This window comes from Amblyomma americanum, unplaced genomic scaffold, assembly GCF_052857255.1.
Source record: "Amblyomma americanum isolate KBUSLIRL-KWMA unplaced genomic scaffold, ASM5285725v1 scaffold_12, whole genome shotgun sequence".
NCBI lineage: Eukaryota > Metazoa > Arthropoda > Arachnida > Ixodida > Ixodidae > Amblyomma > Amblyomma americanum.
In genome coordinates, this window is record NW_027526484.1 from 536415 (window position 1) to 558666 (window position 22252).

Sequence of the window (22252 nt, forward strand, 5' to 3'; positions counted from 1 at the left end):
TGCTTCCGCCGGTAAGATCGCGTTAGCCGTGAATTGCTGATACATTACACGACTTTCATTGCGCCTCTTACTGTGCTTGGCTTGAGCTCCTCTTCATTGCTACAGCCAACTACATCGCACTATGTGTGTGATATTGATGCATTACACAACTTCCGTTGTACCTCCTAACACATTGTGCTTGGCCTAAAGTCCTTTCCGCTGCTCCTACATCGCATTAAGTGTGTGCTGCTGATGCATTACGCGACTTCTGTTGTACCTCTCAACTTATTCTACTTAGCTTGCGCTCCTCTGCAGTGCCACCGCCGACTAGATCGTGTTGCGCGTGTAATGCTCATGCATTACACGAGTTCCATTGTACCTCTTAACTTACTGTCCTTGGCTTGATATGTTCTATGCAACAGCCGACTACGTCACGTTACCTGTGTGATGCTGATGCACAAGACTTCCGTTGTACCTCCTAACTTAATGTGCTTGGCTTGAGGTCCTGCCCACTGCTACCGCCGACCTTATCGCGATACGTGTGTTATGCTGATGTATTTCAAGACTTCCGTTGTACCGCATAACTTATTCTGCTTAAAATGCGATCCTCTCCACTGCTACCGCTGTTGCGTATTCGACGGCTAGACGCCGAGGGCGGCAGGAAAACCGGCCCAAGGAACAGACGACCCACGCAGCACCAGGAAGATAATGACCTTTATTCGTTCGGCGACGCGCTTTTTGAGCGCTAAGCAGCCAATCAGGGAGTGGCAAAAGAAATGAATATATCGTGGCAAGCGGGGCAATCTTATCTGTAGATTACAACGGAGAGTGCGACAAGCACCGCGAATGTTACACCGCCGACTTGATCGCGTTACGCGTCGGATGCTGATGCATTATACGACTTCCGTTATACCTCTTAATTTATTGTGCTTGGCCTGAGGTACTCTCCACTGCTACCACCGGCTAGATCGCGTTTCGTGTGTGATGCAGATGCCTAACACGACTGCCGTTGGTCCTCTTATTGAGTTTGGCGTGAAGTCCTCGCTACTGCTGCCGCCGGTTATATCGCGTTACGCGTGAAACGATGATGGGTTACACGACTTCTATTGCACCTCTTGACTTGCTGTGCTTGCCTTGAGATCGTCTTCATTGCTACCGCCAGCTAGATCGCGTTACAAGTGTGATGCTGATGCATTACAAGACTTCCGTTGTACCTCCTAACTTACTGTGCTTTTCTTGATGACCTCTCCACTGCTGCCGCCGAACAGATCGCGTTACGTGTGTGCTACTCATGCATTACATGACTTCAGTTGTACCTCTTTTCTTATTGTGCTTATCTTGAGGACCTCTGCACTGCTGCCAGCGGCTAGATCGTGTTACGCGTGTGAACCTAATGCATTACAAGACTTTGGTTGTACTTCCTATCTTACTGTGAATGGCTTGAGGTCCTCTGCACTGCTACCGCCGACAAGATAGCCTTATGCGTGAAATGCTGCTGCCTTACGCGACTCCCATTATACGTCTTTACTTATTGTGCTTGGCATGAGGTCCTCTTGACTGCTACAGCCGGTTAGTCAGCGTTACCTGTCTGATGTTGGTGCATTACACGACTTCCGTTCTACCTCTTAACTTATTGGGCCTAGCATGAGGTCCTTTCCGCTGCTACTGCCGTACAGATCGCGTTACGTGAGTGATACTGATGCATTACACAACTTCCTTTGTGCCTCTTAACTTTTCCTGCTTTGCTTGAGGTCCTCTACACTGCTGCTGCCGGCTACACCGTGTTACGTGTGTGTTTCTGATGCATTACACGACTTCTGTTGTACCTCAACTTATTCTTCTTAACTTGCGGTCCTCTCTAGTGCTACCGCCGACTAGATGGCGCTACGCGTGTAATGCTTATGCATTAGACGACTTCCATTGTACCTCTTAACTTACTGTGCATGGCTTGAGATCCTCTTCATCGCTAGCGCCTACTAGGTCGCGTTACGCGTGTGATGCTGATTCACTACAACACTTCCGTTGTACCTCTAGTTATTGTGCTTGACGTGAGGTCCTCTTGACTGCTACAGCCGGTTAGACCGCGTTAACTGTCTGATGTTGATGCATTACACGACTTCCGTTGTAACACTTAACTTATTGTGCTTGGCTTGAGGTCCTCTCCACTGCTTGCGCCGAACAGATCGCGTTACGTGTGTGATATGTGTGCATAATACGACTTCCGTAGTACCTCTTAACTTATTCTGCTTAGCTAGCGGTCCTCTCCATTGCTATCACCGGCTATATCCCGTTAGCGTGTGATGCTGATGCATTGCAAGACTTCCGTTCTACCTCAAACTTACTGTGCTTTGCTTGAGGTCCTCTTCAATGCTACGGCCGTCTAGATTGCGTTACGCGTGAAATGCTGATGCATTACTCGAATGCCGTTGGACCTCCTAACTTACTGCGCTGGGTTTGAGGTCCTCTCCACTGCTACCGCCGACTATATCGCGTTACGTGTTTGTTGTTGATGCATTACACGACTTCTGTTGTAACTCTTAACTCATTCTGCTTAACGTGCGGTCCTCTCCACTGCTCCGGCCGACTTGATCGCGTTACGCGTGGGATGCTGATGCATTACACGACTCCCATTGTACCTCTTGACTTGCTGTGCCTGGCTTGAGATCGTCTTCATTGCTACCGCCAAGTAGGTCGCGTTACGATTGTGATTCTGATCCATTACAAGACTTCCGTTGTACCCCCAACTTACTGTGCTTGGCTTGAGGTCCTCTCCACTGCTACGGCCGACTAGATCGCGTTACGCGGTAAATGATGATGCATTACACGACTGCCGTTGGACCTCTTATTGTGCTTGGAATGAGGTCCCCTTGACAGCTTCCGCCGGTTACACCGCGTTACATGTGTGATGTTGATGCATTACAAGACTTTTGTTGTACCTCCTAACTTACTATGCTTAGCTTGAGGACCTCCTCACTGCTATCGGCGTCTAGACCACGTTACGTGTCTGATACTGGTGTATTACACAACTTCCGTTGTACCTCTCAACTAATTGTGCTTGGCTTGAGGTCCTCTCCACTGCTACCACCGGTTGGACCTCGTTACGTGTGTGATTCTGGTGGATTGCACGACTTCCTTTGTACCTCTTAGCTTATTCTGACTGGCTTGAGGTCCTCTCCCCTGCTACCGTCGTCTACATCGCCCTACGCATACGATGATGATGCATTACACGACATCACTTGTACCTCATAACTTATTGTGCCTGCCTTGAGGTCCTCGTCACTGCACCACGGACTAGATCGCGTACGTGTGGGATGTTGATTCATATCACGACTTCCGTTGTCCCTGTTAAGTTGTTGTGCTTCGCTTAAGTCACTCTCCACTGCCACCGCCAACTAGATGGCTTGAGGTGTGTGATTCTGGTTCATTGCAAGGCATCCATTGTGCCTCCGAACTTAATGTGCTTGGCTTGAGGTCCTCTCTACTGCTACGGCCGAATAGATCGCGTTACTTGTCTGATGCTGATGCATTACAAGACAGCCGTTGTACCTCATAATGTGCTCGGCGTGAGGTCCCCTTGACTGCTACCGCCGGTTAGACCGCGTTACCTGCGTGATGTTGGTGCATTACACGCCTTGTCATGTGCCTCTTAACTTATTCTGCTTTGCGCGAGGTCCTCGCCACTGCTACCGCCGGCTAGAACGCGTTACTTGTGTGATGCTGATGCATTACACGACTGCCGTTGTACCTCTTAATGTGCTTGGCCTGAGGCGCTCTCCAGTGGTACCGCCGGTTAGACCACGTTTCGTGTGTGATGCTGGTGCATTACACGACTTCCGTTGTACCTCTTATTTTGCTTTGTTAGGGGTCCGCCCCACTGCTACCGCCGGCTAGACCGCGTTACGCTTGTGAAGCTGATGCGCTGGCTGACTTTATAACACTTAACACCTACTTAGCTTGAGCTAACCTCTTGAAGCTCTCGCTGTAAAACCGGTTCTAGTCGGTTGTTCTCTGGCAATGAACCATGCTGGAATGGTTAACACGAAGCGAAAACAGAGAAGGAAGAATTAAACAGACGAAGGTCGTGCTCACAACTTATTCAATTGATAGGCAAAGAGCTCGACTTCGTACTGAAACATCAAACTGTTAGCGAAATATAGAGTTACATTACGACAGAAAACACCGCAAGCAAAATTCAAAAGCTCACCCTTGTCAAGTAATCACCAGACTACACCAGGACAATCAAATTCGCTGCTGAAAAGATCAACGGAATCAGCGCTGACACAATTTTTTTCTGGCTGTCCTAATCTTGTACGCATCAAAAAGTTTCCTTTCTATTTTCGTTTTTGCGTGATATAGGGTGTTACTATCTTGGCTCATCCAAAGACGAAACTCGAAAGGAGGATATGTTTGTCTAAATTTGCTTAGAATGAAGGCTAAAATCATTCCATGCGCGAAAAGATGGTTGGCGGGAAAAGAGGAAAACTGTTGAAAAGTGGTTGAGTTTTTTTTACTTGAAAGGAGTCCGGCCTACCCAGAACAAGGAAGTAAAATATGAGTGCTTTGACGAAAATACAAACAGAAGAGAGCAATATAAAAAAGGGACAAAGTTGATGGGTACTTTCAGCGGCCTATTGTCCTGTGTGCACACAGCATCTCAGGCAATGACACTTATCTTTTTTATTTCCCTCGTTTTATTATTTTTACTATTTATTTATTTACCACAAGCCACATAGAGCCTCGCTTTAATGAAGTCGAGTGAACTTTTCTCACTGGTCGAGGGGTGGCCCGCCCGACTCACGACCCAAGGGGCAGCAGCTTGTATCCCGGATCAGCCATTTTGTTTTCAACGCAATTGCTTGTCTTTAGGGGAACTACATAGTGGTGCTGGAATGACGTCACGACTGTGTAGACAAATCAGGAACAGCGTAGTGACTTCAACAATGCGTTATATGTGATTGTTGGGGGTGTTTGAATCAAGACCTACTGAACTAGAGACCTGCACACTTGGCGGGGTCCTATGGGACTGCGTGCGCCAACTTTCGTTAACTTTTTGGCCGTTGAGGGCGCTCGATTGACCTGTTTGTTTGTCATGATCATCATCATCGTCTGCTTTTCACAAATAATTGCTCTCCTCTTACTGCCTCCTTGTGCATTTGTCTTGTCTTATATAGAAACCTAGTAATGAACAATGCAAATATGACATTTCTTTAAATCCTAGCGGTGAATATTTTGTTTGCGCGCATGCATGCGTGAGACTTTCCGGCAGCTTTGCTAAGGCAATGAATGAATGATGAATACTCAAAACATAGACAAATGACAAAGCTATTATATCCTTGAAGTAAAATAACCGACACCATCTTGCTCAACAGGTTAATTCTAGCGCCACGACGCCCGTAGCTGCCCTTCCCTAGCGGCCAAAGGCATGAACTAGAAGGTGCGCGCTGGAGCAGTGCCAAGTGTCTCTAGTTCAGTAGGTCTTGGTTTGAATTACCTGTGCGAGGGCAAGTGGTTTTGACGTCAGGACATTCTCGACCAATCGCGATTTTCTCGACACACCAGCACCAATTACGGCCGTTTCTCCGACGAACGGGCCCTTAAACACTATCGTGTTAAAAATAGGAAGCAGGAGTCGGCGTCTTGCTATTCCTGACAGGTGAGGAGCTGCAGTAAACAAAAAGACTAAGCGTTGTATTTTGGGAATGGGTTTCGCCGCACTTCCTGCAAAAATGTTTTATTGTTGGCTTTGAAGCTAGCATCGCACACTGTACTGCAGTATTGGCTGGAGTAGCCTGTTTTATGACAGCGATCTTGACCACCGCCAGGTGGCACCACTGGATGATGTTCCGGTATCCTGAGTACGACAGCATGCCGTTACCACCGAACCAGAGTTTGCAGCGGTACTCATGGGCGCTTTTTTGAGCCTTTCACAACAACTTAAAGCCATAAACTCTTGCATCTCAGCGATATAATTAACAGATTTTAACTGAACTTAGTTTCTTTTTTCTACTGAGCTCTGGTACCTCACACTGTTACAGAATGCTCAGTGTCTTTGACCTCTTTCAGGACCTTCTTGGAAACTGGTTACTACTACTACTTCTACCCGTTCTACCACGCTGTGTGCTACTTCACGGGGTGCATAACATTTTTCCTCGTTTTGAGGTTCACGACAAGAAAGATATCTCTGGTGAGCAAGTTACTGAGTTCTCTCTTAATACACGCTCAGAGTTGTGGCAACCTGATGGGTGAGTTTCTGGTCTTCTAACATTATGCAAAACAAAAGGCGCTAAAATGATATTCTGGTACTTTGCTTGCTTCATGCGATAGGCCCTGGAACATCATTACAAAAAGTTGCATTGGGTATTCGGTGCTGAGTCACTGTTGCGCTACCGCAGTTCGTTTTTACCGCCTAGTTGCTGCACGATGCCCAAGTGAACCTGAAGGAGCCCGGCGAGTAGCTGTTTCAAAACCAGCGCACGTGAGTTCTAATATGCCAAATTGAAAAGGAAGAAAAGTGTCGCGCGTGAGTCTGCTTTCTGTGCTACATGTGGAAGTGTAATAGCTACGTTAGCTGCTCATGACACTAGGATGTAACACTATGACAAGTTTGCGGGGAAAAAAGTAACCGATTTATGCAGACGACAGCTGCAGGTCTGAATGTCGCCTTGAAGTTGTCGCAGAACTGATCAATAAATGGGTGGCATTTCGGCTTTGTGGATAGTGTCGTTCTAGGCATTAGTCGTGTTCACTTCCTCTGCCGTAATTCTCTGCTCACCTCCTCGTTCTGACGCAGGCTATTCGCCGTACAAGTCACAGCGATGTGAGTGCAACGTATGTTGTGGCCGATGATAGGCTAGCTTACCTCCATTTCATCCACTGTGTAGACGACGGTTCTCGCTACAGGCAGATCTCGGCCACGATGGTTGGGCGGCGAGACACACAGCCGCTAACATGAAAAACATTACGGGCTTGTCTCAGCATCTGACACCAGCACGGCAGAGACGGAGACATCGCCGCAGCCAAGGTGTTCATTTCAGACTGAACAGCATTTTCAGACAAATCAGCTCTAGTGTGATGCCCCATTATACGACTCCTTTCGGGATGAAGAGCAGGAACCACGTACGGCATAGGGCAGACAAATTTAATCTGGAACTGGATATCCCCGCTCACATGAAGGAGTTGAAAAGGCGTCTGGGTGCCACTGCGCTGGACCCGGGCATGGTGGTTGTCATCACTTGGCAGCGCAGATGGTGACGGTTATGACGGTTGACCTGCGGCGACTTGCGTACGTTGACGGGGGCAGAATTCTCGACCAATCTTCGCACGGTGGATTGTCGTCTCCCGACAGGCGAGGCTGGATCGGCCTCTGATAACTACGTATACCTCGCTCATGTTCCCCACTGTTCATGTTCGGCCTCCACATTCAGCTCGGGTCCTTTTTTCAGGAAGTCGGAGAATAGCTGCGACTTCTTGGCCTCCCTGAAACGGACGCCAGAGTCCTCATCGTCAGCACGTCATGCCCGCATTCCAGCGCGTTGTTCCTCTATCCCTCTCGAAACGCACTTTTGTGGCAAAGAAGGGAATTAATCAGAGAAATTGCAGGAAGGAGGCGACTCCCGCACAGAGCTCAATGTATGCCAGTTCGACCGGCCGTTAGTAGCCGTCACACCGGGACCAAGACAGAAAACACAAACTGTGAGCGCTGCGCTTGCATCCGTTGCGTGTTCGCCCTTTCTTGTTCCCTGCACTATTATTACAGTGAATTTGTCAGTGTTGACCAATCAGCCCACAAACAGGCACTATTGGAACACAGTTGATTTGTGTTGAGCCCAGTGGGGTACTCTCAATAGAGAGTACTAGAATGCCTCACACTGTGAAGGCGAGCTCTTCGTGCATGCTTATTTTTTTTTATAACCCGAGATCAGCAATTTGCCTTAGCACTCCTGATCATCGGAGCCACCCATTTCTGCAGTTTCCCGCGGAAGAAACTTTCGAACGGTAACTTCACTATCACTTGGTAGTTTGTCCGGCCGCTTTGGGGTGTTCTGTCCTCTCGATAAAGGACACCTCTATTGTCGGTGGTCGTTATGGCGCTCCGCGTATGATAAAAATAAACGCGCATTGATTTGATTATCCGGCGTCAGCTCATCGCTCGAGAACATGCTGGTCTTTGTTCTGACCACCCTTAACACCCAGCAACTTAGCAGCTTAATGTCAGGCGAATAACGCACCACCTTTATCAGCTACCATAATTTTCAGAAATTGGGCCTGAATGAATCACGTCAAGTTTGTGCTTTACAGCGCCGCCTGTATATCGATGAAACAGCGTATAGAGAAGCTTCAATACAGGTAAGGCTATATGATGCGTTGGTGAACAGGTGAACCTACGTACATGAACCTAGGTAGGTGAACTGTTGGTGAACCAAGGTACATTAGTACCTAGGTTTTTTTAGGAGAGCCTGTCTTTAGAACCCTTCTTACTGAAAACTAGTCCCTCTGGCATGCGGTAAGTTCAGTATGCAAGCTGCATACGTGATTTAGGCCTCTGAAGCCAGAGCACTAAAACAAGTTTGGCTCACGGCCACTAAGAAGGAAAACCTCTTTAGATTGACCACATATAGTTTATGGCGCTTGCTCACGTTCCAGCATGAAAACAGACTCCACGAATACATATAACATAAAGGTAGTCACTACATATGTCTTCCAAGTCCCTGAAATTAAAATAAAATATACCCTGACAACCAACAGTTGGAGCCCTGTCTGGGAGACACACCACTTAAGTTTAGGTTTACCGCTCATTACACTGGGCTTAAGGTTACAAGAGCTTTTTCACTGAGCTAGCAAGATGTAGCACTCTGCATTTGTTAATTACTCACGCATGCACGGTATTCGTCCGGAAGATGGGAAGCGCATGCCGTGATCTGCGAAAAGTGTTAGACGAGCCAGCAACAACCAATTCATATCGAGATTTTATTTCAACCATCACACGCACACAAAGCACAAAATGAATGTAAAGAAGATAAGCAGCGTAGTACAAGGCAGTCTTCGGTTTCTTTGTTTGCATCTGCAAAGAAGAAGACGCACATTCGTGCGAAAGACGAAAATGATCCTGCGCTTCAGTCGCATTGCCATCGCCGCGTGTGTCTGTGCTCGTCCTGGCTAATCTCTGACTGTTTTCGCCACCGCTCCCGCCGTCCCAGTTCCTTTAAATAAACACTCGTCTTTCAGTATCATTGCCCAAGCCGTGCGAAGTGAGGGGCGGCCGCTGACATAGAGAAGATCGGTGCGAACGTTTCGTTTGTTCAAAACCTGGTTGGGAGCCCTGGAATATGGTAGCACATGAGTGCAGACACGAGGTTTCTTTTTGAATTTCGCTGGCTTTATTCAAATTCCGGACAGCGCAGGCGGGTCCGTTAACAGAAAAAAAATGGATCGGTTGTTTTTAACCACCTCTACAGCTCTGCGAAACGCTCTTAACTTTTGAGTAAATATTGGAATTTTCACAAAAGTTATCTTAGTGAGTTAACTAATTAGGCAGAATTTAAAAAAATACTCCGCGCGACATGAGAGGAAATTACAAAAGGTTGGCTTCACTCATCTGCGATCTACCACTCTTTTTAAAGCCATGGCTTCAGTTACAAACAAAAGTTTACAGATAAAATTTTAAATCAGGCGAAGCGCCATACGCGAGTGAAGGATGAACTCTGTTGGAAGTCATCTGGCCTGGTTTGCAACATTATCTTTAATTCTGAATAAATACTTGTTTAATTACTGCAAATTAGGCAACTTTGGCAGTGTTGATTAAATATCAGCAGCATCGTTGTTAAGCATCTTGAAAAACAGCCCGATAGAGTGTTCGCGGTATAATACAATATGCTTGAGGTACGTTTTGTACGGCTTGAAAAGAACACCTCCGAAACTGCAAATATGTCATTTGTCAGCGTCGTTTTGCAGCTGGAGAAGTTTTAAACTGAAATACGATGCGTTGGTGAACAGGAAACTGTTAACTCTTAAGGGCCCCTTGCTAAGTTTTCTACCCATGACGAGAATTTTGTTATTTCTTCGCGAATGAATTGTACGGCTGTCGCAAACATGAACACGATAGCGTTCCTGCTCGACCCAGAAAAGCAGAATTAATAATAACTACAAAACATTTTTCGCCCTTTTAAGCCTGTGCAGGCCGCAGCATGGTGCGTTGTTGTTGCCTGCGGGATGTGCTGTATCTTTATGAAGACGCCGTGGTACCGCACAAGAGACCCCACAACAGAATTGGGGAAGCTCTCCGCAGCGTTCTTCGACGGGATCCTGTGGTCCGTTTTTCTGTCCTGGATCACTCTCTCCTGTGCCACAGGACGAGGAGGTATTCAGAGAGTATTTCATACTTCTCGCAGATTTGCGAAAAGTTTGCGACTAGTTTATAGACAGCAGTTGGTGGCAAGATAAGAAATTTTGCACCACTTCTGTGAGAGAAATACTTTAATTATCACGAATTATTGACAAGCTGCGACAATGGGGAGTGGACAAAAAGTCGTTTATAGCCTCGGTGGAGCCTTGTTTTCGTCAGATTAGCTCGACATAAAATTAAAAATGACCATGCAGCCGTTCTCTAGGTGCGGTAAGAAAGTTGCAGTATTAATGTAAACTACAAACAGAACCACCCGCTCCGCTTGGTTTAACGGACATACAAAACGCTCTGCTCTGCGATTTTTGTCAGCGCATTTGTAGTGCGTGAACTCACGTCAAAACTTGTGCTTTCTGTTTTGCAGCGATAGCTAGCTTCATTACGGTAGCATTTCAAGCCTTCAGCTTGGCGGTGCCGTGGCGGTGGCTGTGCCGCCGTGCCAAGGTTGTGCCTCCACGCTGTCACGTGGTTGGTCACATGGTGCGGAGCATCTGCCGGTATCGCGGCGCCGTGGCTGATCTCGCGCATCGTCACGCGGTTGGTCCCGTGACCAGCCACGTGTTGCGAAGCAGCTGCTGCCGGCGGCACGGCGCGCCGGCAAAACCGACCTGCCACAGCTGTGCGCATGCGCCGTGTGAAGTGGACGAAGATGAAAAAGGGATACCCAGCGAAACAGAGCGTCGAAAGACTGTCTTTGCAATTCAACTGCGCAACTTCCACTCGCCAAGCTGTAGCTATCGCGTCACTCCAGGTTTAACCGGAGTCAACCGCCGCGAATTTTTTCTGTCCAGCTATTCTTGATTCGAGCTCTGCGTGAGAGAGGGTTCACAACCTGGCGTAATTCTGTCACATACGCAATCAAGTAGATCGAACATTTATGCATTGTACGTTCTGAAAAGTGACAATTTTGTCCGAGCATTTGCCTTGGATTTAGAAGTGAAGAAAAAGAGATAGGGAAACCATTGCTACCCCTGGTCCCCCACTTCATAAGGCACATGAAAAGCGGGTTTTCTCCGATTTCAGACGACTGGAAAGTTCAGATAGCTTTCTCTTTTTGTGAACGATACAGACCTTAGGAATGTCACAACGTCTTACCCATCTTGTTGTCTGTTTCCTTAGGCTTCGTGAACACGTTCCTCTCGTGGAGCCCCTTCACGCCACTGAGTAGGCTGGCATTTGGGGTGTACCTTATACACCTGCTCTTCATACAGCTATTGCTATGCATCTCCAGGGAGAGGATGTTCTTCTCGCATTTCTTTGCGGTGAGTGGCAGGGGTAAAACACTTTATTATTGGAAGTTTAAACCGGTATGCGCAGCACCTAAGGTACACAGGCACAAGCACACGGCACACAGAGTTCACAAGTAGCACAACCTTTGGAATGATTGCCACAGTTTAGGACGAGAAGTCAAAACCTGTTCCCCCGTGCCACTTGCTAATAGTTTGACGTCCGTGAGCATAATATATTATTAGATAAAAAAACTTCCAGCACGACGAAATGACAACTTGTTTCTGGCCAAATGTTTACGAGAATCCCCCAAAGTGGAGTAGATGTTTAATAAGGGTGTAATTACTCATTGGCATCCACCCAGGCGCAGCCATAGAGCTACAAAGGAAAGCTCAATCCCCACACTGTAACCGTCCGCCCAAATCGCAAGCTGCCCAAGTATACAGAGCTCACGGTGCATTTGTCTGCTACCAGAGGCAGCAGCGCTAGCACTGCAACTAATGTATGTCAAGAATACTGTGTGAAGCGGGCAGCACTTCACATCTTCAAGGCACGGTAGTGATAGCCCTCTGAGTTAACTGATAAATTTTACATGAAGTGAACAATGAAGAAGAAAGTTATAGTAACGCACGAGCATCAATTTCTCTAAAATCGCAAATCCATTGAGAAACTCCCCCAAGGCAGTCTTCGTTCAGCAGCATTATAGTTAGCTTATCCCTTTGAGGGTTCTTTTTGTTCCTTAGCGCGTTTTTCGCAAGTGTGTGCACGCATTAACAGGGGAGCTCACGTGTATTTCCACGTTCTTAATATTGTCGATGCTGTCAATTTTGGCGCTTCTGTCTTTTCATCCAGGGCGTCCCTTCTAGGCAGCTAGCCCACAAAATTCACGTGTCATACAAAGAAAACTTATAAATTCCACTTCAACTTTAAGTGGTAGATGCATAGCCATCGGCGTAAATATTCGATAGGGCTCTTTATTTTTAACTGATGCTGGCGATAAAAACTAAAGAAAGAAAGCTTTCGTCAAAACTGCAACGCGGTTAAAATGAATACTGTAACACGACTCGTTAGACCATAGCTCTGATTAAGTGCGTTTACCAAGATAACTACATGCAAATTTGCTGAGATGCACGCGCAGAGTGCGACGCAGAGCGGGCGGTGATCTGTGCCTTCGCTGCAGCCTAAGGCAGTGGCAACAACGGTAGTTGTCCCACGAACAATTAAACCATGCTTGCGGCTCCATGCCTTGTATGGTGCCGGCAGGCGCAGAAGCTCTGAGTGAGCTTCGCTGTCCGTGCAACGGGATAGTCCAATAACCGTCACGATAAAGGTGCCACCAATATGGAATTGACTACACCATTCGTGTGTCGAAGAATGGCTTGTAGAAAATTACCTCTGGCCTTCAGTGTACAGGAAAAATGATGAAATAGACCGGCGTTTATTCCTTTTTATTTAAAAATACTAACAAACTCCCAAATACATAGTCAAAAATGTTTCGGGTTATCAGTGGGTTCGAGTGCAGCGATTTTGTTATTTGCTTTTGACGAAGCTCCTTCGTGTAAGAAATAAAAATATAACGGGAATCTCTTTTCGAGTCAGATTAATTTCCCACTTTTCTAGTAGCATGGAAAACTACGCCCAGTGTTCCCAAGTTTCCTCCATTAGTTGTCTCCACCATGCGTTCAGACAGAGAGCCCCAGTAAAATTTCGCCCGTCATAGTAGGCAAATGGAAGCCTTAGTTGTATATTTGCCAAGCTCATTCGCTGGCGCAGGCCAGAAGCAGATTTGTTGGTCCGGCGTCTCTTCATTATTTGCTCCAGTGGCAATCCTTACCGTGTCATATTCGCAGCTGCACTTTTCTGCATATACTTCTGAGGATCTACTCTGTACATTATTCCTGAGAAGGTACGGGGCACTGTGGCACGGAAGGCATGGTAAAAGGGAGTTTTGCACAACGACCAATTAACGAATTATTCTCTCTTTCCAGTTCTGTACTCGTACGAAGTTCCGAAAGGCATGATGCATCATAAACGAAGATATTGTATATGCATCCCGTTCATGCTACGCTTTCTTTCTGATGTAAAAAGAGGTGTTTAATAGCTTAATAGCTTTCACGTACAAACTCTACATACTCGGAGCACACATGAAGCCTTTATATATATATATATATATATATATATATATATATATATATATATATATATATATATATATATATATTGTAACGGAAAACAGGGAGACAGGTCGCTAACCAGCAGAATACAGCAAGCAGCCAGCCAGCCAGCGAGAGACACTTCAACGTCTTCGAAGACACTTCAGCGCCACCTGAGAACACCAGGTGGCATTACTCCCCCTCCAAAAAAAAAGAAAAACAAAAGCGGGGTTGCAGTATGGGCAGTGGAAAGAGAAAAAAAAAACAGCACAAGCACACAAAAATGTACAAGGGAGGTGGGCGAAGGTGTCCCACGCGAAAACTAGCAGAACACTGAGCGTACTATCCATTACCGCGTGAAGTAGGGTTTCATGCGGACAACGTGCACAACCTCAGAGCGGGGTGGACGACGCTGAGGCTGCACAGTCCCGTCAGGAAGAACTTCGTAGGTCACTTCGGTGACGCGGCGCAAAACTCGGTACGGTCCAAAGTAACGGCACATCAGTTTTTCAGACAAGCCTGGGCGGCGTACCGGGGTCCACACCCAAACTTGGTCTCCCGGATGGTATTCGACGTGCCGATGACGGAGGTTGTAGCGGCGTGCATCCGTGCCCTGCTGCCGCTGAATGTGAAGACGGGCAAGTTGACGTGCTTCCTCGGCGCGCTGAGCGAACTGCTCGGCGTCTGGCGTGAGTGGGTGGTCATCAGTGCTGCATGGAAGCATTGCATCCAGCATCGTCTGAACGTCACGTCCGTAGACCAGACGAAATGGTGTAAATCGGGTCGTCTCCTGGGTGGCCGTGTTGTAAGCGTATGTGACGTACGGGAGAATCTCGTCCCAGGTTTTGTGCTGCGAGTCTATGTACATTGCGATCATGTCGGCGATCGTTCTGTTGAGTCTCTCTGTGAGCCCGTTCGTCTGTGGGTGATAGGCAGTAGTTTTGCGATGGTTCGTGTGACTGAGCTCGAACACGTCGCGCATGAGCTGTGCCGTAAACGCCGTACCTCGATCAGTGATTACGTGGGACGGTGCGCCATGACGCAGCACGATTTGTTGCATAAAAAACTGGGCGATCTCAGATGACGTACCGCGCTGCACCGCTTTAGTTTCCGCATACCTTGTTAAATAGTCGGTCGCGACTATGATCCATTTATGACCGGCCGATGACACAGGGAATGGGCCCAGAAGATCGATGCCGACTTGATCAAAAGGCGTCCGAGGGGGTTCAATAGGTTGGAGCAAGCCCGCTGGCTTGAGAGGAGGCGCCTTACGACGTTGGCAATCGCGGCAGCCTCTGACGTAACGCTGGACGGCGTGAGAAAGTTTGGGCCAATAATACGCCTGGCGCACGCGTGAAAGTGTGCGGGCAAAGCCCAAGTGGCCGGAGGTCGGCTCATCGTGACAAGCAAGAAGGATATCGGCGCGGAGATCTGCCGGAACGACGAGGAGGTGCGCTCGGTCAACAGTGCTGGAGTTTTTCTTAAACAAAATGCCGTTCCGGAGACAGAAGGCCGGCAGGTTTCTAGAAAATTGTCGGGGTACGACAGAAGCTCGGCCCTCCAGATAATCAATGATAGGTCGCAGGTCTGGGTCAGCTCGCTGGCGGGTCATTAGGTCTAAGGCGCTGACAACTCCAATAAAACCACTCTCGTCCTCTATGCTATCATCCGCTAACCCGACGGGCGCGCGAGAGAGTGCGTCAGCGTCTTCGTGCGTCTGGCCAGATTTGTGCACAATGGTGTAATCGAATTCTTGGAGGCGGAGGCTCCATCGGGCTAGGCGCCCCGATGGGTCGCGAAGATTTGCAAGCCAGCACAACGAATGGTGGTCGGTAACTACTTTGAACGGGCGGCCGTAGAGGTACGGACGAAATTTCATGGTTGCCCACATAACCGCAAGGCATTCTTTTTCTGTGGTCGAATAGTTTGTTTCAGCGCGAGAAAGCGTGCGGCTTGCATACGCGATGACCCTTTCCACGCCACCTTGGTGTTGGACGAGTACGGCGCCGAGGCCGACGTTGCTCGCGTCGGTGTGGACTTCGGTTTCAGCCTCTTCATCAAAGTGCGCAAGAACAGGGGATGTTAGCAGTCGTCTGCGCAGCTCGGCAAAAGCGTCCTGCTGCTCGGCAGCCCACACGAACTGTGTATCATTGCGCGTGAGGTGGTACAGGGGTGCGGCAATCTTTGAAAAGTCGGCGATGAAGCGGCGGTAATATGCGCACAGACCCAAAAAACGTTGCACACTTTTCTTTGTTGCAGGAACAGGAAAGTTGGCGACGGCAGCAGTTTTCTCGGGGTCGGGCTTAACGCCATCGGCACTCACGAGGTGACCGAGAAACTTCAACTCTTTGTACCCAAAGTGGCACTTCTCGGGCTTTAGCGTTAAGTCGGCCGATCGGAGGGCATCTAATACTGTCCTCAGGCGTTCAAGGTGTTCGGCAAAGGTTTCGGAAAATACGACGACATCATCGAGATAAACCAAACAAGTTTGCCATTTTAGTCCAGCGAGAACGGTATCCATCATCCGCTGGAAAGTTGCCGGCGCTGAACATAGCCCACAAAGGTAGCACTTTAAATTCGTACAGTCCGTCGGGTGTCACGAACGCCGTTTTTTCGCGGTCCCGCTCGTCGACCTCTATCTGCCAGTACCCACTCTTTAAATCAATGGAGGAGAAGTACTGGGCGCGACGAAGTCTGTCGAGCGAGTCGTCGATACGAGGCAGCGGGTAGACGTCTTTTTTGGTGATGTTGTTCAGTTTCCGATAATCCACGCAGAAGCGGAGTGTCCCATCCTTTTTCTTCACCAGCACGACAGGTGAAGACCAGGGGCTGCTGGAAGGTTGAATGATTCCATCTGAAAGCATCTCCTTCACCTGCGTTTGGATCGCCTCACGCTCCTTCGGTGAGATACGGTACGGCTGCTGATGGATGGGGCGGGCATCGTCGGGCGTAATGATGCGGTGCTTGAGAAGAGCCGTTTGCCGGACTTTCGACGAAGAAGCGAAACAGGAGGAGTATTCAAGTAGGAGGGCACGTAGTTCTCGCTGTTGAGTCACCGAAAGGTCCGGGCTGATGTCAAGGGATGGGCGCACAGGTCTAACAGCTTCGAACGCGAAACATTCAGAAACCTCCGCTAAGGGGTCGGCGAATGCGATGGCAGTAGCACGAAAAAGGTGCCGGGGCTCGTTAGAGAAGTTAGTCACCAGGAGCTCAGAGCAGCCGTCGCGGAGATGGATGAGACCTCGCGCTGAGCAGATGCCGTGGGTGAGCAAAAGGGACAGGTTGCCCTCTGCGACCGCTGTCCCTTCACGTAGTCCGTCGCAGTGAACACTCACAAAAACGCTGGCGCGTGGCGGAATCCAAACGCTCTCGGCGGATATTCTAAGGGCGGCGCGGCGTGGACAGTCCTCGGAGTAAACATCAGCTTTCTCGGTAGAAAATGTGACAGTGCGCTTTCGGAGGTCAATAATAGCTCCATACTCTCGGAGAAAATCAACGCCAAGGATACAGTCACGGGAGCAGTTCGGTAGAACTAGGCAGCTGACAACAAATGTGGAGCTGCGAATTTGGACTCTTGCTGTGCATAGGTCAAGCGGAGTTACGACATGTCCGCCAGCCGTGCGAATCTGCGTGCCGGACCATGGTGTCATTACTTTTTTAAGAAGCGCCGCTAGCTTTCCGCTTAAAATCGAGAAATCAGCGCCAGTGTCCACCAAAGCACTAACCTTATAGCCATCGAGAAGCACGGGTATATCCAACGAGAATCGATCTCCGAGTTCAGGTACTGCAGTCGTTGCCTTTAAATCGCGGTCGGTCGCTGTTCGCGTTGTCGGGGGGTCTTGTTCGTATCGATTGCCAGCGGCCTCGCCCCCTGAGGTCGCTCTCTTTAGTTTTCCCGGCGGGGACTTGGCGACCGTCTCTGCGCCATCCAGGAGGAGCTTTGGGGCTGTGGCGAAGGTCGGCGTGGTGATGGAGACCGAGACTTCCGCTGGGGAATTGTCGCCATGCGCTGCTGGGCTACGTAGTCCTCGATCTCCCGGGGTCGTTGACCTCTTGGTGGACGGGGCATGTCGATAGGGAACCCCTGCAGCCCAAGCTGTCGATACGGGCACTGGCGATACAGATGACCGGGTTCCCCGCAGTGAAAGCAGAGACGCCGCCGATCCGGAGCACGCCACAGGTCCGTCTTCCGCTGGGGTGATCGTCGATTGTCGATGTAGTACGTGTCGGGGTGTGCGGAAAACAGCGAGCCTTGATTGGACGGAGGAAACTGCGCCGAAGAGGGCGCAGGACGTTGCAAGGCTTCAGCGTACGTTGGACGACGGCACTCCGTTGGTAAAGGCGGCGGGTCAACGGACGGGAACGAAGGTCTCAAGGCTTGAACCTCTTCGCGGACCAGGCTAGCGAGAGAGCCGGCCGTCGGCAGGGGAGCACCGAAAAGCGCCTGGAGCTCTTCGCGCACAACGGAGCGGATCAGGTCGCGGAGAAGACCAGGGTTAGCCCCGAAGGCAGGAAGCGGCTCTGTAAGTGAAGCGGCGAGTACCGGCCGGTCGTAGGTGGTAGACCGCCGCAAGAGCATCTTCTCCATCGTGACCGCCTCCGAGAGAAACTCAGCAACAGTCCCAGGTGGACTGCGCACGAGGCCAGCGAAAAGTTGCTCTTTAACGCCGCGCATGAGATGGCGCACCTTTTTATCTTCGGGCATGGCCGGGTCAGCTCGCCGGAAGAGCCGAGTCATATCCTCCACGTACATGCTTACAGTCTCATTCGGCATCTGAATGCGAGACTGCAAAGCCCGTTCAGCCCGTTCTCGACGATCCGTGCTGGTGTAGGTCTCCAGCAGGCGTCGGCGGAACTCGTGCCATGATGTTAGGGCGTCTTCTCGGTTTTCGTACCAGGTACGTGCACCATCCTCGAGACTAAAGAAGACGTTTCGAAGTTTAGCGGCGTCGTCCCACTGGTTGAATGAGGCCACGCGTTCAAACTCGAGAAGCCAGTCCTCTACGTCTTCGAGCTGACTGCCGTGGAATGGTTTGGGCAGTCGCGGATTCTGCAAGGTGTAGTAGGCAGCAGCTGGCATGACAGGTCGATGGGTGGGTGCTCTGGCAGACTCCAAAAGCCCGTGTTCGGGAGGTAGGCCTTGATTTCTCCGGCTAGCACGGTGCACGGGGGTGTCCACTAGCGAAGGACTGGAGCCCAGGGTATCCGGAGGAGTATGAGACATATACAGGGATCTTTACCCAGCGCCTACACCAAAATATGTAACGGAAAACAGGGAGACAGGTCGCTAACCAGCAGAATACAGCAAGCAGCCAGCCAGCCAGCGAGAGACACTTCAACGTCTTCGAAGACACTTCAGCGCCACCTGAGAACACCAGGTGGCAATATATATATATATATATATATATATATATATATATATATATATATATATATATATACATCGGGAGTATTGCGGGTTCTTCTATATGTTCTGTTTTCTTGTAAAAACACCTATGAATTGAACACACATCCTTCCCCAAGAGCTGTATGTTGTTTTTTCTGTGAGAATAAAAAAGGGCAGAACAATACTGAAAATACTATTAATAGTTTAGCTTTTAAAACATTTACTCTATCTCTTTTATTCCACGTATGTGAGGCTTGTAAGCAATCTCCGCGCGTAATAATAGTGAAATATGTGTTTTCCCTCCATCTTTGCGCAGGTTTCGCTCTTCTTCACCACAATTGTGTGGAGCTACCTCCTTAGTTACCTCTTGTTCATCTGTTGCGAGGCGCCAACGGGGCGGCTGGACAAGCTAGTCTTCGAACCTCAACGTAAACAGACCGAGAAAAGCGATGGAGACGCGGCGCCAAATGCGAATGGCATGGAGGACGGACTTGCGCATGTAGTTGCAAAGCTCCGAGATACCTAACCGAAAAATACAAAAACAGAGAAGAACGTTTCTAATGACTTTCTTCACGATAAATGCAAACCAATCAGCTGCCATCAGCTCGACTGGTGACGACGTGTTTGGTGCCAACGATCGAGCACCGCCTAGAAGTTAAAGCCAACCTAATGAACGACAACAGACGGTAAACGTTCTCGATTTATTACTTAGGAGTAGTTATAGCGAAGACAAGAACATAGGCTTAACACGACTGTTGCGCCAGCGTTTCTTCTTTCAGCCACGTGCGTTTGCCTTTTGAAGGAATTCACATTGAGGGGTATGAAACATGTTGTGACTTTTTTGTGAGTGACACAAGATTAAAGTGCCGCCAATAAACGAGCGCAGATTTTGGGCTATTTCTTTTAAGCGGAAGTAGTGTCTGAAAATGGCGATGAACATTCTTTTTAATTTTTTGTTGCAGTCACCTTGAAAAATGGGCTCTGCTTGAATACAGGCAAAGAAGACTTCTTTCTGTGCGACTGGAAAAATTTTCATACGCTTTCAAATTTATATCCGCGAACTTATGCGCATCCCAGTTGAAGGAATGCAGTGAAAATCTCGTGAAACCATTGCTTTCTTTTGGATGGAGCTGGCTAAATTTCGCTCAGGACTAATTAAACCTAAATGAAATTAGTGCGTCAGTATTTAAACGAATAACTAGGTACATCTTGTAATTTTAACGATACTCGTATGACAGCGACCTTCAGTATTAGACAGTGAATGTTTCTCTCACTTTTACAGCTCTGCAGTTTTATGTAGTTTATGACCCTTATTTATATGTATTCGAAGGCAGGTGGTGCACCTCGTCTACATAACCTCCTCATGCATTTATTCTTTTTTCTCCCGCAAAACAGAGTAGAAAAGAATGTAAAGACATTTCGTCAATGCGGGAAGCTCATCTGTGGTATTGGCGTATTGAGACATATTGGCTTTCCCGGCGAAATATAAAGCGTAGCTTACTTGCTTAGGAATTAAAACCGTGTGCGAGGTTAGAAAGGACGGCTGCAAAGAGTCACGGTCATACGCAATCGCGTATAGCTTATTCAGTACTGGAGCTACGGCAGGCTTAAAGGATTTATAAAATGAAGTCCTCAGCCCATTGGGACAAGGAGACTTGCCTGGGTTCAGTTCTTCGCGTCTTTTTGTTACTTTCTCGGATGATATAGGGCTTTAAAACCAAGCGTTGATTTCATCGTATAATCGTGTTATCAGTAACAAAATTTCACGTTTAAAATGTTCGATCCTGACTGAACCAGAAGCGAATAGGGCACTATAAATTTCAGCAAAACGCACGTTTTATACCGCCTTATTGCTTCCTCAGAGACCGCTGTCATTCAATGTCATATATTTGATTCAAATGAGCACGACTTTTCTCTACGCCGATAATGCTTTCGGTAGGCGGCTAATCAGCCATCAAGCGCTCAGCACCTAACCGCAGCGTAGCTCCGCGGGAGCATTCGTCATCAATTCTTCCAACTGTTGCTTTAGAGATCGAATCTCATTGATGAAAACACGTCCCTTGATAAATTTTTCAGCTGTCATTTTGCTCGTTCTCACATGGAAAATTTTGGCAGCATTTTCGTTGATCTTGTATAACGCCAGATCTTGCTATCGCTATCATTTTTACTTTTGCTTCAATTTTTCCTACTATACTGCGCTACATGCCTGCTACTCATTACACAACACGTCGATGACGTCCGCTGTCTCTCTAACAAAGAGTTCGTCTGCCAGAACTTGATCATTAAATTTCAATGATTTCCAAACGAATTTGCTACGTGTGCTTTGCTTCCCAACTCCAAATGGCAGCAAGCAATTTTCATTGATACAGGATTCACTTGACAGTAACTACACGGGACACGTATGCTTGATACAACACTGCATGACTTTTGCCTTGAAAGTCGTGCACCTTGCAAGCCGTCTAAACTTCAATCATATTTTAACACGCAACTTTTATGGTCAGCAACTACTGCAGCTTTACGGTATAAAATGTAGAATGACGTCCCTTTTCAGATCCAAATATCTAGAAACTTTGAATACTGGGTTAAAGATGTTTTTAGCGACATGTCGTAGTTCCAACCACCCTCTGTTATTTTGTTTGTCTTTTTCTTCTTTTTCGTGTTATGACTGGCATGCATTTGCACTGTTTGAGTTTCAAGTATCTTATTTTACTGTGCTTCCAAGCGTGAGCCCAAACAAGCTTTGTCTATAGGCCCATCTATTATTGTTGTATCATTTAGAAGTTAAATAAAGCAAATAACCGCTCACTCTCTCTCTCCCTTTCTCAAAAAAGTGTGCAAAGCTCATTTCACTTTGGATGCAAAGACAGGGACCGACGTCTTCTAGCCGACATCACAGCGGTAGTCCGCGCTGGCGTCGCTGGCAAGGCGCGAGCTATAGATCTGTCATGCGCTCAGAAAACACAGTTAGCCTGTGTCAATACAATACGGTCAGTGTTACACACCTGGTAGACGCTTTGAAAGAAAACCGTCCGGTCATCAACAATATTAGATGCATAAACGTAAGTCAAACGCCAGTGTGCACTGTTAAGGAGGAAGGCTCACAACCAA

At 48.2% G+C, this 22252-nt stretch overlaps 1 protein-coding gene across 1 annotated transcript in view; it reads left to right on the forward strand.

The window, feature by feature from the left end:
• The window catches only part of LOC144111902 (nose resistant to fluoxetine protein 6-like), a 122489-nt gene extending 100598 nt beyond the window's left edge, over window positions 1-21891 (forward strand). The window contains exons 12-15 of the mRNA XM_077644940.1: window positions 6043-6163; window positions 10147-10336; window positions 11498-11640; window positions 19461-21891. Of these exons, the coding sequence (XP_077501066.1) occupies window positions 6043-6163; window positions 10147-10336; window positions 11498-11640; window positions 19461-19670 (664 nt within the window). The 3' untranslated portion in view covers window positions 19671-21891. The remainder of the gene's footprint in view (window positions 1-6042; window positions 6164-10146; window positions 10337-11497; window positions 11641-19460) is intronic.
• Window positions 21892-22252: the final 361 nt, after the last annotated feature.